At 40.3% G+C, this 14,282-nt stretch overlaps 1 protein-coding gene across 1 annotated transcript in view; it reads right to left on the bottom strand.

Moving 5' to 3' along the window:
- LOC140502861 (unconventional myosin-Vb-like) overlaps positions 1-14,282 on the bottom strand; it is a 104,661-nt gene that overhangs the window by 55,075 nt on the left and 35,304 nt on the right. Inside the window, exons 3-5 of the mRNA XM_072606919.1 lie at positions 13,164-13,283; positions 10,266-10,403; positions 5,723-5,788 (exon numbers count right to left, since the gene is read on the bottom strand). Of these exons, the coding sequence (XP_072463020.1) occupies positions 5,723-5,788; positions 10,266-10,403; positions 13,164-13,283 (324 nt within the window). The remainder of the gene's footprint in view (positions 1-5,722; positions 5,789-10,265; positions 10,404-13,163; positions 13,284-14,282) is intronic.

Here is a 14,282-nt window from a genome sequence, read left to right as displayed (position 1 = left end):
TCTGTTGCCTCATCTCTTTAGATGATGGTGATCACTAATGTCCCTTCTATTTTTAATGCTGCTGTAGTAGATGAAGAGGAGCTAGGAGACTGAAAGATCTGGGCTCAAGTCTAGCCTCAGACATATGCTGTCTGTGTGAACCTAGGCAAGTCACTGAAACTTCCAGTGCTCATGGCCAAAAGTGTCAAACATGAGGCCCTACATGTCATTGCCAGCATGCTGCAGAACCAGATTAAAGTGCAACTAGGAAATATTTAATAAAATAAGTAAAAATGCAATAAACATAGGCAATGTTACTACAGTCACTAGATGGTGCCATAGTGCACAGGGTGCTGGGCCTGCAGTACAGAAGGCTCATCTTCCTGAATTCAAACCTCACCTCGGACACTTACTAGCTGTGTGATCTTGGGCAAGTCATTTAATCCTGTTAGCCTCAGTTTCCTCAGCTGCAAAATGAGCTGGAGGAGGAAATGGCAAACCACTCCATTATCTTTGCCAAGAAAACCCCAAGTGGGGTCATGAAGAATCGGACACAACTGAAATGACTGATCAATAACAAAATGTCAACATGCAGCCCAGAGGGATCCTTAGTGGACCTGTTTCTGTTTGAGTCTGACACCCCTGCTACAGGTCAGGAAGCCTGTAACCTGCCCTCTGTGGGTAGAACTTCCACCTGTGGGGGGGGTCCTTCTTCCAAGAAAATCATAAATCAAATGCCTATCACTGTCCCCATTCACCAAAAACTAGTCTTAGTGAGAGAGGCAAGACATAGTTTAAAAAAATAAAAATCACTAGTTCTGTTCTTGGCATTTCTACATATTTTAAAGCCCTAGCCAAGGTGCCTCCCCTCTCTGGGCCTGTTTCCCCATATATAAAATGAGGGTATGCTTGGATTAGATGATCTCTGACTTTCCTTCCCACTCTAATATTCTGAGTCTATGAGGGCTTTAAAATGAGTGTCAATGCTAACTCTAAACTCCAGATGTCCCCACTCACCAATGATACCATGCAACACAGAGCAGAGGGAAGGTTCAGGCAGAAACGCAAGGCAATGTCCATTCACTCCTGCTTTTTCCAATCACTCCATGTACGAACACCCTCTATAGACCTCATACCTTCTCCTCCCAACAGACCCCAAGACCACCTTTCCTTATTTCTCCATCACAGACCTTTTTATCTCCTGTTCAAACATTTCCCAAAAGGAACGCGTTACAATATACCATGAACATTTTCATGAAGCACATAAGTGCTGTGTCACCTTGGAGGAGGGAGATTATAGGATAGGGGAAACCACATTTCACTGTCCTTGACATCTCCCAGTCTGGGACAATGGAGTTTTTCTGAATCCCCAGAATGATGCACTCATTTGTTTTAATGAGCTCAGTAGTATGACTCAATAGCCAAGGGACTTAATGATCCCATACACATTTTTTTTTTCTAAAAATATGGATTTTCTATAAAAATGGAGGCCACTCCTGTCAAAGATTAGGGATAGATGGGAAGGATTGTGTCTCGGAAGGGAAGTTGCCTGTGCCTCGGTACTGGTGGCGAAGAGGGATGTGGAAGGAGGTATGAGTGTGTCCTAGGGTCAGAAGAAGATCTTGACAAAAATCAAGAGTGCTCTAGGCTAAAGATGATGAGATGGTCTGTGGCTGCACAAAGCAACAGCCAGGAAGATGGTCTTAAAAGGGTCTTGGCAAAATTATGGTTCTGTGTTCTTCTTCCTAAAGACTTTATCTGATTCTGTGCTAGACTGAGCAGAAGGTGTATCTGAACCAGAATTGGAACTAGAAATTTTTGTGCCAGGGTAAGTAGCATAAAGCACACCCTCATTTGGGCAGAGATGTGAGAAAGGGTTGGAACATTTCCCTATTGAGGGAAACAAAGACCTAAGAACATTGTTATACAATATGGTCTTGAAGGAGATCATAACATTGGCTTTCAGAAAACAGGGCAGGCACTCATTTGAGCCCATTACCTGTAGTTTCCTATTTTAACTAATTATTTTTTTTCACTGACTAGGTAGTAAGCAAGTGCTATCAGTGCCCTAGGAAAAAGTACCAGTTGCCCTGTCCTAGTTACGGCTCTGATATGACCCAAAGAAGAATCTAAGGTAGAGTCTGCTCTGGTTCAGAGATCAGTTCCTGTCAATCAAGGGCTCAGGCCCATTTCATATTTGGTTTAGAGAGATCTGTGTAGTCAGTCTACATATCTCAGGCTTATTACATTGGGCATGATTGTTTCCCTACTTTTTGCCCCAATGGATATTTGGAAATGGCATCATAAGCTGTATCACATTTTCCTAAAGAAATCATTATTTAATTGGGGGTTGTTTTCCCAAGGCCTTGGCAATAAATTGCAGATATGACTAACAAAATGCCATAAAACAGATATAATAACCTTCAACTTACAGAATAATTTAAAATGGTAAAATCCTGCTCCCTATTCTACCAAGTGGGTATCACTGTGCTAGCAGTGATTATACAGGGTACCCCAAAGCACTCTTGCACAAAGTGTGTAGTCACCACATAAATGGTACAACTCCAGCACAAATTTGATCTAAAACTAATGTGCTTATTATAGTAAACAATTTCATATTTAATTAACAATGACTGCCTTGAATTTAGAAGGGATGGGGGAAGGTAAGGTGATGGGGAAGGTCTGGTTTTGTGTTTGTTTTTTTAAAGATATTTGTCTGAAACTTTCCTTTTCTCTTTATCAGCTTCACTGAAGGGAGGCAACAGCATTACAAATTCTTCCACTGACCTGAGAGCTGCCTTTCAGTACTTAAGTTGACCTATTTGGCATCCGTTGACAGATATCAGAGCTCTTCACACTTCATTTGGAAAGCCATACACACAATTACTGGGTCATTAGCATGGATGTCAAAAAAAGATCCTTCAAATTCTCCCTCATCAAATTGTTAAGACAGGCTTAAGAGAGAATCCTGATTGAGCATCTGCTATTGCCTTTGTAAACCATATTCTGACAATGGCAGAAACTGAGGGACAATGAAAGAGGGCCTAAATTACTGTAGGGTCAATATGGGAAGGGGAGAGGTCACTTGACTCCCTGGATAAGATCAGAGCTGGCTTTATATGTAAGCACAATAGACCTAGGTGCTAACTTCAGGGCATCCAGGATGGCTCCCCTCCCCCTAAATCTCCCTTCTAACTTTAGCCTGTCACCCTGACTGAAAATTTATTATTAAGGATTCATTCAGTTCATTAAGGCAGTTAAGTGACAAGGTAAATATTGCACTGGGCTTGGAATCAGGAATATCTAAGTTCAAATCGTGACTCAGATACTTCCTAGCTGTATGACCCTAGACAAATCATTTGCCATTCCCCACTCTGTTTCCTCATCTATGAAATGAGGATAATAATACCTATCTCGCAGATCTGATATAAGATCAAATGAGGTAACATGTGTGAAGCTATTAGTATTATTACTAATCTAGGTTATTATTGCCTTGTTCTTTACCTTTAGAAATGGTATTGGGAAGGGTAACACTGATTCCTAAAACAGTTTACACTTCTCTTATGGAGCTTAGAGTACAAATATCTGATTACATGTTTTATGGACTCTATTGTTAGACTATAAGTTCCTTAAGATCAGGGATGGTGTGTTTATTATTCATCATTGTCTCAGCCCTGGCACAAAATTTTGCACATCACAGGCATTCGGATGTTAGCTCCTTGTAGAACCACGACCTGAGAGCTATTCCCTTCTCCTTGACATCTGACCCATGTCATTAACCAGATGTGTCAAAAAATAATAATAATAGCAATAGGGGGAGAGTTTATTTTAAGAGATAGGACTTGGAGTAAATGATTCGCTAGCAAGATGATAATGCTGTTGGTCCTAAAAGGAGAGGCAGGATGAATGACTTAATAATGCTAATTGTTTTCCACATTCTCCATTTCTCCTGACATGATCAAGGCTCCTCTGGGGAATGCTTACTAAAGGCAGGCAAGTTTGGATTTCATTGGCATTCATCAAGTGTAAAGACCTACTAACTCTACAGAGACTTTTAAATCTCCCAGAAATCACACAGGAAAAGAAAGCACAACCAATAATTCAAAGGAAAAAACCTCACTGAGAACTCTTACACTGTGCTAGCAGTAACAGCCCTGTTGCTTGAAAGGAACTTTCAGGGCCAGTTTAACGGCTGTCATACCAACCAGAGGAGGATGAACAGCGTGCAACAGCCTGAGTCCATTCCCAAGCTGCCTGACTACTGGGCGATGTTTGAATATTGGTCTGTGGCAGGATATATGTGGGGATTCTAGGGGTTGGGTTTTCATGCAGGTCTGATTCCAAGCATAAATGCATAATAGGCCAAGTCTATCTTTGCCATCCACCAAATCCCCTTTATCCAAACTCCTTCCTAACCCAGTCCCGAAGTGTTCATGTTGCCTGCTCCCTGCCCAAGACTGGTTCCTAACTTACATCTGACCATCTCATAGAACTATTACCTCTCCCGTTTACTAGCTCCATGACCCGGGGCAAGTCACTTAAGTTCTTAGCCTTGATTTCAACATTCAATGAGGGTTTATATGTAAAATGAGAATAATAATACTTTTAATACTACCTACCTCAGATGGTTATGGGAAAAGCATATTGTAACCCTCATAGTGCTATAAAAATGTGAGTTATTACTACTTGATTCACCTCAGCTCTGCCCCTCACAGTGTTAGGAGCCAGTCTGTGTTATCAGGACTTCTCTACCTGACAGTGATATATATATATGTGTGTGTGTGTGTGTGTAGGCACAACCATGTATACCTATGTCTAGCCATGTATATATACACATATGCTTATGTACCCATGTATATGCATGCACACACAATGTAGGCATACATGTATGTATACTATATATACATATATGTGTATATATACGTGTATAGATATGTATGTATATACATCAGCCTATGTTTTCAGGACTTCTTTACATGGCACTGATGCATGTATAATAATACAAGCATATCCATGTGTACACATGCCTTTATATGTATCTATATACATCTCTATCTCTGCTTATAAATAATTATGAGTATGTGTGTATATGTATATACACACATACATACATATATACCTGTATGAATATTTGGGTATATATATACATATGGATAGATATCTGTGTACATACACATACACATGTATACCTGTATGTATATTTAGGTGTGTTCGTATACATATATATGGATAGAAATCTGCGTACACATGTATACCTCTATATGTTTAGAAATCTATGTACACACAACACACATGCAGACCAAGTTTGTTTTTTTCAGAGAGCTTATACAGCTGTCCTTGTACTTCATTTTCATGAAAACCCCATAAGGCAGTTAAGGCAGATATTCTTGTCATTTGCAACAAAACCTATTAAAATGTCTTTCTTAATTTTAGACTTGAGTATTTTCTTCAATTAAAATGCATCTATTAAAAACCTTCTCTGTGTAAAACGAAGGTGAAAAAATAAATTTCCACAGGGATAAACTGATTTGCTGGAAGGCACACGCAGTGCAACCTGAGTAGACCAGGGGTATGGTCCTGGATCTCCTGACTCCCAGCACTGCTCTCCTTCAGCTTCACACTAGCCTCTAGGACATAAACAAAGCTCCTTTATATAAATGCTCATTGAATGATGAAATTGAGGCTAAGAAGTTAAGTGACTTGTCCAGGGTCATGCAGCTAATAATTACTGAATCAGGCTTACCTTCAGGCTGTTGTAGGCCAGATCTGCATCTTGATCTGTATCTATTTCACCCTTTGTTTCAACCACCTGCAAAGATGAAGACAGAGTGACAGAGAACTATAATAACAGCAAGACATGAGACAACAGTGGACCAGGGACTTGTGCTGAACTACACTGACCCCTTGTTGGTGCAGTTCTAGAAACCAGAGGCCTGAGGTGCAGAGCCCAAAACTATCTAGCTGTGTGAACCGGACTTCATCATCTGCAAGATGGAGACACTGCTCAGAACACCTACTGGACCTCACAGAATTGCTGTTAAAAAACAAGTTCTGTGAACCTTCCAATGCTACATAAATGTAGGATGATTTATGGCTCTGCACACTATTCTCTCCATTAGTCATTGCCCTCACCAGCTCAAAATTCACCTTTTTTCTTTAAGCTTTCCATGACTGAGGAGACTTAAGTGAGCGATTCGCCCAGAGTCACCCAGTTAGGCAGTAGCAAACCCAGGCCCTCTGTTTCCCAGTCAGAACTCCCTTTTCTATCTTATCATGCTTTTCTGGATAATATTCCCTAGTATAGGGGAATGGAAGGAGCATTTATAAAGCACCTACTATGTGCCAGGCTGTGCTAAGGATTTTACAATTTCTCTCTCATTTTAGCCTGTTGTCCCCATTTCACAAATGAGGAAACTGAGGCAGATAGTGATGAAGTGACTTGCCCAAGATCACACAGTTAGAAGGTGTCTGAGGCTGTATTTGAACTCCAGTCCTTTCAGACTCCAGGTGACCCACTTATAGAAATATCCATAGAAACATTAGCCCCATGATCCTCATGTCCAGGTTGACTTTTCGCAATCTAACCCTAGAGGCATCTCACACTTGTCCCTCAGTGTAAATGAACTTGATCGATGGTAGCTCTAACAGCTAGCAGTCACAGAGTCACTGCCCTTGCAATGGGACAGATAGAACAAATATTGATTTTACATCCCACTTATTTCAGTGCCGTCTTTCATTTACAGAAACGTCTTTCTTCATGGATGACAGTTGTGCCACAGATCCCTACCCAGGAAAAAAGTAATTCAGGGGGAGCTCTTTTGTCAAAATTTTCTAGAACAAAGTAGGCAAGGCAGTATATGCATGGGACCCTCATTACTGAGGAGGCTAAGGCTGGTGGACCTCTTGAGTTGAAGATTTCCACACTGCAGTGGGCTAAGCTCATGGGGTGCCCACACTAAAGTTGGCATTAATATGATAAGCCAGTATGAGCAAGGGGCCACCATGTCCTACGGTTGGCAATGAGGTACGTCACAGCTCCTATGCCCATCAGAGTGGGACCAGGCCCTTGTGTAGCTCTTGTACTTTCAGTCTGGGCAAAATATAAATCCTAGAGCACACTGGATCTCTCCTTTTTCCCTAACACACTCCACTTTGTAGTGTACGTGACCCATATCATACTCTGTAAATCCGTACCCCTTCTCAGAATGGAAACTTCCTGAGGACAGGAACTGGGCAGGGCGGCTTTTTACCCTATACTATTATTTTTTTAATGAGTAATCTCATTGGTGTAAGACTTTCTGGGCAAGGAACTTCCTCTACTAATGCCAAGTCTAAACTTATCCTTTAACTGATAGTCTTAGAAAGTTGTTTGGAGTAGGCACCAGGACTCTGAATGACCAGGGTCACATAATTAATATGTCTCACAGGCAGGATGTGAACGCAGGTTTCCCATATCCCAAAGCCAGCCTGTTCTTTCTGCACTGTGCCACATTCCCTCCTTGCTAAACTGGATTCAATTACGCTGGGCCTTGGTCTTTGTACAAGGAAAGCCTAGTAACTGCCTGTGGAGTAGATTCTGGCCAGACCAGGAGGTGGGATTTTGGGATGTCATAACTGGGTTCTGGTGGTTCTCTCCCTGTTACTCTCTCATTTAACTTGGTCAGGAGCCAGCAGTTTACTTAGGAGGGATCCCATGTTCCCTACTTTCATTCCTGATCTCTGGGACAAGAAGTTGACCCAGTTAGTACCCAAAAGAGCGATCCAGAAGATGGGCTTTCTGGATCATTTGGAGCTGCTAGACTGAGGGCTTGAGAAATGGAGGGATAAAATACAAGCAAATTCTGGATTCAGAAGGAAGAAGGGGCAAGATTTTTATTCCTTCTTTACTTCTTTCTTTCTATCTTACCCCCTCCCTCCCATCTTCTGATCCAGTCCATTTGGTTTTCCATACAAGTGATTACTGCCTGTCATGGAGTTTCTTTCCTAATGTAATGTGTCAGTCATAAACCTAATCCTTTCCCCCTCCATTCTGAATCTCTTCCACCAGAGAGATTTAAGTCCATTAGCATGGATCATAGACCAGCTTACTGCAGGAGGTGGTGGTGACTGGGGAGGGTCTCAGGAAGAAGAAGGCACAATTTTGTAGAAGAATCAGAACTGTTTGTGCAAGCTTCTTGAACTTCCATAGGAAGAACAGTTGAAACAGTCATGTATGTAAGATAAACTCACTCCACACAGTGGAGTGTATGGTTCCTTCAGACTGGGGTGACGGTAATAACACCCGAGTTTTTAATGTGTGTGAGTGGTGGTAGACAGCTAGGTGGTACAGTGGATTGAGTGCTGGGCCTGGAGTCAGGAAGATCTGAGTTCAAATCCAGCCTGACACCTAGTAGCTATGTGACGCTGGGCAAGTCATTTAACTCTGTTTATCTCAGTTTCCTCATCTGTAAAATGAATTGGAGAAGGAAATAGCAAACCAGTACCTTTGCCAAGAAAACCCCAAATGGGGTTACAGAGTCAGACATATCTGAAGTGACTGAACAATATGTATGGTTCCAGAAAGTCAATGATCCTTCATAGAATATTAGATTTAAAGCCAAAAGGACTCCAAATAAAAAATAGGCCTTATTTTAATCCAACCCTCTCATTTTACAGAGGAGGAAATTAAGGCACAGAGAAAGAAAAAAGGCTTTCCCAACTTCACAGAGGTAATAAGTAGCAGAGTCAAGATTTGGATCCCAGTCTTCTGACTCCAAGTCTACACTCTTTATCCATCCCCGCATTAAATATCAATCTTGCATAGGTTTTAAGTAGGCCATGAATTTTTAGCTTCCTTTAACTTAAGATAAAATTTTAAAATGAATAAGTCCATGTGGAATTACAGTAGGCCCAATGCAACATTCATTGATCCTTTCTCAGAACTCCTTTAATATCTACAGTTTGGGCCTCATAATTTAACCCTTGGTTCTATGTTGTATTGTATTTGTTTCTGTAATAATAAGAACTCACCTTGATATAGTGGCTCATAGTAACAACATGCATCCTGAACACTCTTTCCTCTAATCCTAACCAGGCTCCTATGAGGCAAAAGGGGAGGGAGTATCTGCAAATATCATGATTCTTTTATTACTGATGAGGAATGGGAGGCTTCAGAAAAGACATGACCTGCCAAAGGTCACACAGATGGGAAACAGAGCTCAGGTTTAAACTTGGACCTCTGACTTCAAACCCAATGTACATTCCATGACAACCACCTTATCCCTGGATCCTGCCCTTCCTACACCATCTTGTTAGATTTTTTTTTCAACCAGACTATAAACCATATCTTCTTTCCCCCTTAAAAGCAAACAAGGTTATACACAGAGTAGGTACACAGTCTGGTGGTACAGAAAGAAAAGAAGAAGGTGCAAGAAAATTTATCATCCATCATGTTGTTTGTACTTCATTCTTGAAGAGGACACCATGATATCAGGGCAGTGATGCCATGACACACAAGTGAATTGGATTTAAGTCAGGGAGGGCCGTGCAAAGTCACCAGCCTCACTTTCTCCTCCAGAGTCATCTGGGTGCAGTGGCCAGGATCAGGACAATTGGAGATAGCCCAGGATTCAGTGGGGAACCTTGGCTTTTTCAAGCTAACAGGTCTTTAACAGGTCTCAGGTTAACTGAGGCAACATCAATGCAGTGATTAAGGCTTAAGGGGTGAAGATCACCATGAAAACGTCTAAGTCTTACCAATTAAAGCTGCTTAATTTAGGAATGCTTGGGAATATCCTACTCTGCTATTCCAACAGGGAGGGCATGGGGAATGCATATAACAGAACCCATGCATTGTTATTATCCAGTCTTTTCAGTCATGTCCAATCTTCATGACCCCATTTAGAGTTTTCTTCACAAAGATACTGGAGTGGTTTGCCATTTCCTTCTTCAGTTCATTTTACAGATGAGGAAACTGAGGCAAACAGGGTAAAGTAACTTGCTCAGGGTCACACGGCTAGTAAATGTTTGAGGCCGAATTCGGACTCAGGTCTTCCTGACTGCAGGCCCAGCCCTCTAATCTTTTGTGCCACCTGCTTGCCCAAATTCTGGTTGAACATGTTTTATTAGTGAATATGTATATTGAATTGTTTACGACCAGGTTAGCTCACACACCCTGAAGTCCATCATCACTTGACCACTCCAAACAGGCAAACTTTGATATACCCAGGAGTCTATGGCGGGGGAGGAGTGATCAGTGTGTCTCCTAGCCTGTGCGTTACAAAGGGTCCCTAAGAACTTCATTGTACCTGGACTTTCTTGCTTTCCTGTTGCTCCTTTTCCAGCTGAGTTTGTGATTTCTTCCTTTCCTGCTCCAGCTCCCGAACTCTCTTCTGCAGCTTCAAGAAGACAGACATGTCCATAGCTGCCTTTTCCAGTCCCATTTCCTTCAGGAACAGGTGGAAAGAAAAGAAAGATGTTCCAGACAAGGCAAATACTTTAGGGAAACACCTCATTATCTAATTGTATTTGGTCCCTGCCCCTCTCCTTCATAAGCTAAACGAATAGCTTGACTTCAACCCAAACACAAGGGAACTTTCCACATCATGGACATTGATACTAATGGATTTTTCCCCCCCAAAAAGTCTTATAATGCAAGTGTCCCTGAAAGCCTGTAGAGCATTTGAGTCTTAGACATAAACCATTCTCTTGCAAAAATCCATTTAAAATGGCCAATTATGTAGTAAAAGTTAAATTGGATGAATACAAAGCCCTCCAGGAGAGGAGGGGTGAAAAAGTATTCTTTAAAAAAGAAAAACACAACAATCCCACATAAGAGACACTAGATGATTAACGTGGAAATGTGTTTAATAAGAATGTATGTGTAGAACTTATATAAGATTGCATGCCTTCTCGGGGAAGGAGGTAGGGAGGGGGAGAAAATTTAAAGCTTATGGAAGTGATTGCTGAAAACTGAAAACAAATAAATTAACTAAAAAAAAAAGAGATACACTAGAAAATGTGGAAAATAAAACCTTCTTATTAACAGCCTATGTCATCAGTAATCATTGCCAAAACTTGCAGTCAAACTATGATAGATTATACCTTGAGGCAATAGTAATACATCTGCTTCTACATCTAACACATTATGGAACAGTGGTTTCTCAAGATATTTTTTTTCCCTTCAGGCTTGTGTTTATGTTTCTGTCCTACAGATTTTAAATATATGTGCCTCAGAGGAGCATCATCTAGAGGCTCAATTCCTGTGCAAAAGAGTCCCACCATTCCCATCCTTACCATCACCAATTGCCACCTTTACGGTGATAAATCCAAGAGCCCTGGGGACAGGAGTTTTACCACACCACTTCCAGCCTGGCCCCCACAGACATCATTACAGGATACAACTCTTGTGAAGATGAAATCAGGTATTTTGGAATTTTTTTCAGGAAGTTATCATTATATTCTTTCCAGTTTCACCTTGCCCACTTGTTCTGATATGTTTGGACAATTTTCTTTAATGATTTCTTGAAACCAGAGATCTAAGTTGGTTTTTTTTGGTCAGAGATTTAAGGTAACCAGGTAATATATGATTTTTAAATTATCCATTCTTAGTGTTTATCAGGCCACTTGATTTTGATATGAGATATCTTATATTTTCCTCAGGTTACTCATTTTTTCTGTTTTGTTTTAAGAATTCTTGTTTTCTCCTAAAATCACTAATTTCCATTTGGATTTTCAGGGAGTTTATTACTAGGGTGAGTACCTCTCCTATTAAGCTGTCAATCTTTTTTTATATTTTTCTCTTCCATAGCTTTCATTTCTTTTATTATATCTTTTGAAAATTTGCATAATTTCTTTGAAGAACTCTAATTGTTTTTGTGAGAAGGCTGTTTATTCTTTGATGTTCTGATACTAAGTGTTTTAAATTATTCTCCTCTTTTAGATGTGTGTGTTGGTCATCCCTGTCATCATAAAAGTCTTTTATTATATTCCTTTGTTGTTTTTCTTTTACTAATTTTGCTGCAGAGGCCTCAGAAATTGTGTTCTAGGTCTCTCCTATTCTGGGGACCAAATGAAATTGAAGACCTTTCCTTTACAGTGGTGATCTTTCTTCTTTTCCCTTCACCATGAACAGCAAAGTTCTCCTCTCCTGTGATCAGCTTTAGTTCAAGTCCTTTCCTTTGGATGCAAAGAGAGGAGAGGCCTTTTCTTTAATCTTCAGTGAAATCTGAAGATGCCCTCCCCTCTTACAAAAGAGACCTAGCTGAGGCCTTTTCCTTCAAGAGGATGAAGAAAGAGGTTAAGGGTCATTTTTTACACAATTAAAAAAAATCAATGATCAGCCTGAGTGGAATCTTTTCTTTCTTCACATGGAGGTGTTTCTTTTTTCCTTAGTGCATCGGGTTTTTGTTTTACCTAGGTGCTTAAGACAGGCAGTTTCATTTTAGTTTCCCAGAGGATTTCTTCCTGTTGAAGCAACTGAGGCTTTTAGGGTAAAGTCTTTCAATTTCATCCTGCAAGGGATTTTTGCCTACTGAGGTCTGAACCCTTTCTCTTTCATTCCTAGGGGATCTAGATCATATTTACTGCTTGTCTAAGAGGTGAGTTGTTAGTAACTGAATTAATGATTGGATAGAGCTGACCTGTACTGCTTCCATGTTGGTCTGAAAAAATCCTTGTTTCTCCAATACAGATCTCATGTCTAAGACACAGTGTCTATTCTTCTATTTGTGTTCCTAATGCTTGGAACATAGGAGACACAATAAATGTTTTTTCATTCATTCAGCTATGACTGTAACACTATGATCAGAGAATGTCAGAAGTGAAAAAGTTTACAGAGACCAACCACCTATGTATTTGGTAGTGGGGGTACAAATTTTAAAATGAGACAATCTCTGCCCTCAAGGATTTTATATTATACTAGACAAATATAACATATACTGGACCTCAGTTTCCTCATCTGTAAAATGAGGAAGTAAGACTAGATAGTCTCTAAGGTTCCTTCCAGTTCTGACATTCTGTGTTTCTTAATAGACAGTTACCTTGGGGGTAAGACTTACTCTTCAACTTCTCTGTTCACCACTGATCACATTTCATATCCTAATAGGAGATATCATTGCTGCTTAGGGGCTATTCAGGCAATGAGAATCATCATTTTTTTCTCTCCAATAAATTGTACGCAGTGGCCTTGAGTCAGAGAGACTTACCTCCACTTGCTGGATTGTATCTTCAGTATCTCCAATCTCAGATGTGGAGACTGATGGGTAATTTGAGTCAGATTCTAAACTGCTCTGGTTTGAAGGGTTTCTTCTATGACCTGGGGTTTGCTGTTCAAAGAGACAAATGCCAAAATAATTTAACATATGATATCTCATAAAAGAAAAGTGTTAAGCAGTACTATGAATTCTGGAGGACAGTTCTGTTGATCTTTTGGTTTTTGTTGTTGTTAATCTCCTTTAAAAAAATAAGCATTTCTGTTCTCTTAGAATGGTGCTTAATAGTGTCGTCTCAAAAGAGTCATTTCATCCACGTTTCCTACAGCCAACTAGATAATGATATCACAATCCAACAAACACAAGCTTGCCCCCATTGGAAGGATGGGTAACTCTGTTGCTCAATGAAATGAGAATCTGTAAGACTTAGGGTAATAATCTATATGAGAGGGCCTTGTGAAATGATCCCTGATTTCCCAGGCACAGAGTAAGTACTCCAAAGTTGCATGTCATTACTTGCCCTCTTAAAAGGGTAGCCCTCAGGGCTCCCTTCCCTCCTCTCATTGATATTACAGGAAAATTTTTTAAATTGGTAGATATTAAAAATGTAGATTTCCCCTTTATATGGTTTATTTGGAATAGCTTTTTATGTCTTTTTTTAGCATTTGACTCAACGGAACGAGAAAAAAGATAGACTTGCTAGGCAAATTTATAATTCCATATATGTTCCTACTCAATTTCTCTTCCTGCTTACTCAACCAATGTTGTATGGGTAGGAAATCCTGTAGGGAAATGTTTACATGAAGCAGAAAGGAAAAAAAATGAGTGAAGTTCTGAATTATCATGAAAATATGTTCTATGCATATGATGGTTCATCATGTACTTGAGAAAACAGTCTGAATGGAATACTATTCAAGGCATGTCTGAGTCACTTTACATAAGATACCCCTGAAACCACTATTAGGCTCCCTCAACTTTATTCATAAGTCAGCTTCAACTGAAGATGAAGCATGCTTCCCACATCTTGGCACAGAGTCAGTGGACTGGAAGGACAGAATGAGGCTTACATTTCCAGACATGGCCAATATGTGGGTTTGTTTTGTTTGAAGTTGG

The sequence above is a fragment of the Notamacropus eugenii genome, chromosome 4, assembly GCF_028372415.1.
Source record: "Notamacropus eugenii isolate mMacEug1 chromosome 4, mMacEug1.pri_v2, whole genome shotgun sequence".
NCBI lineage: Eukaryota > Metazoa > Chordata > Mammalia > Diprotodontia > Macropodidae > Notamacropus > Notamacropus eugenii.
Note: the sequence above shows the minus strand (reverse complement) of the source record. Positions and strands in the feature narration are given on the sequence as shown.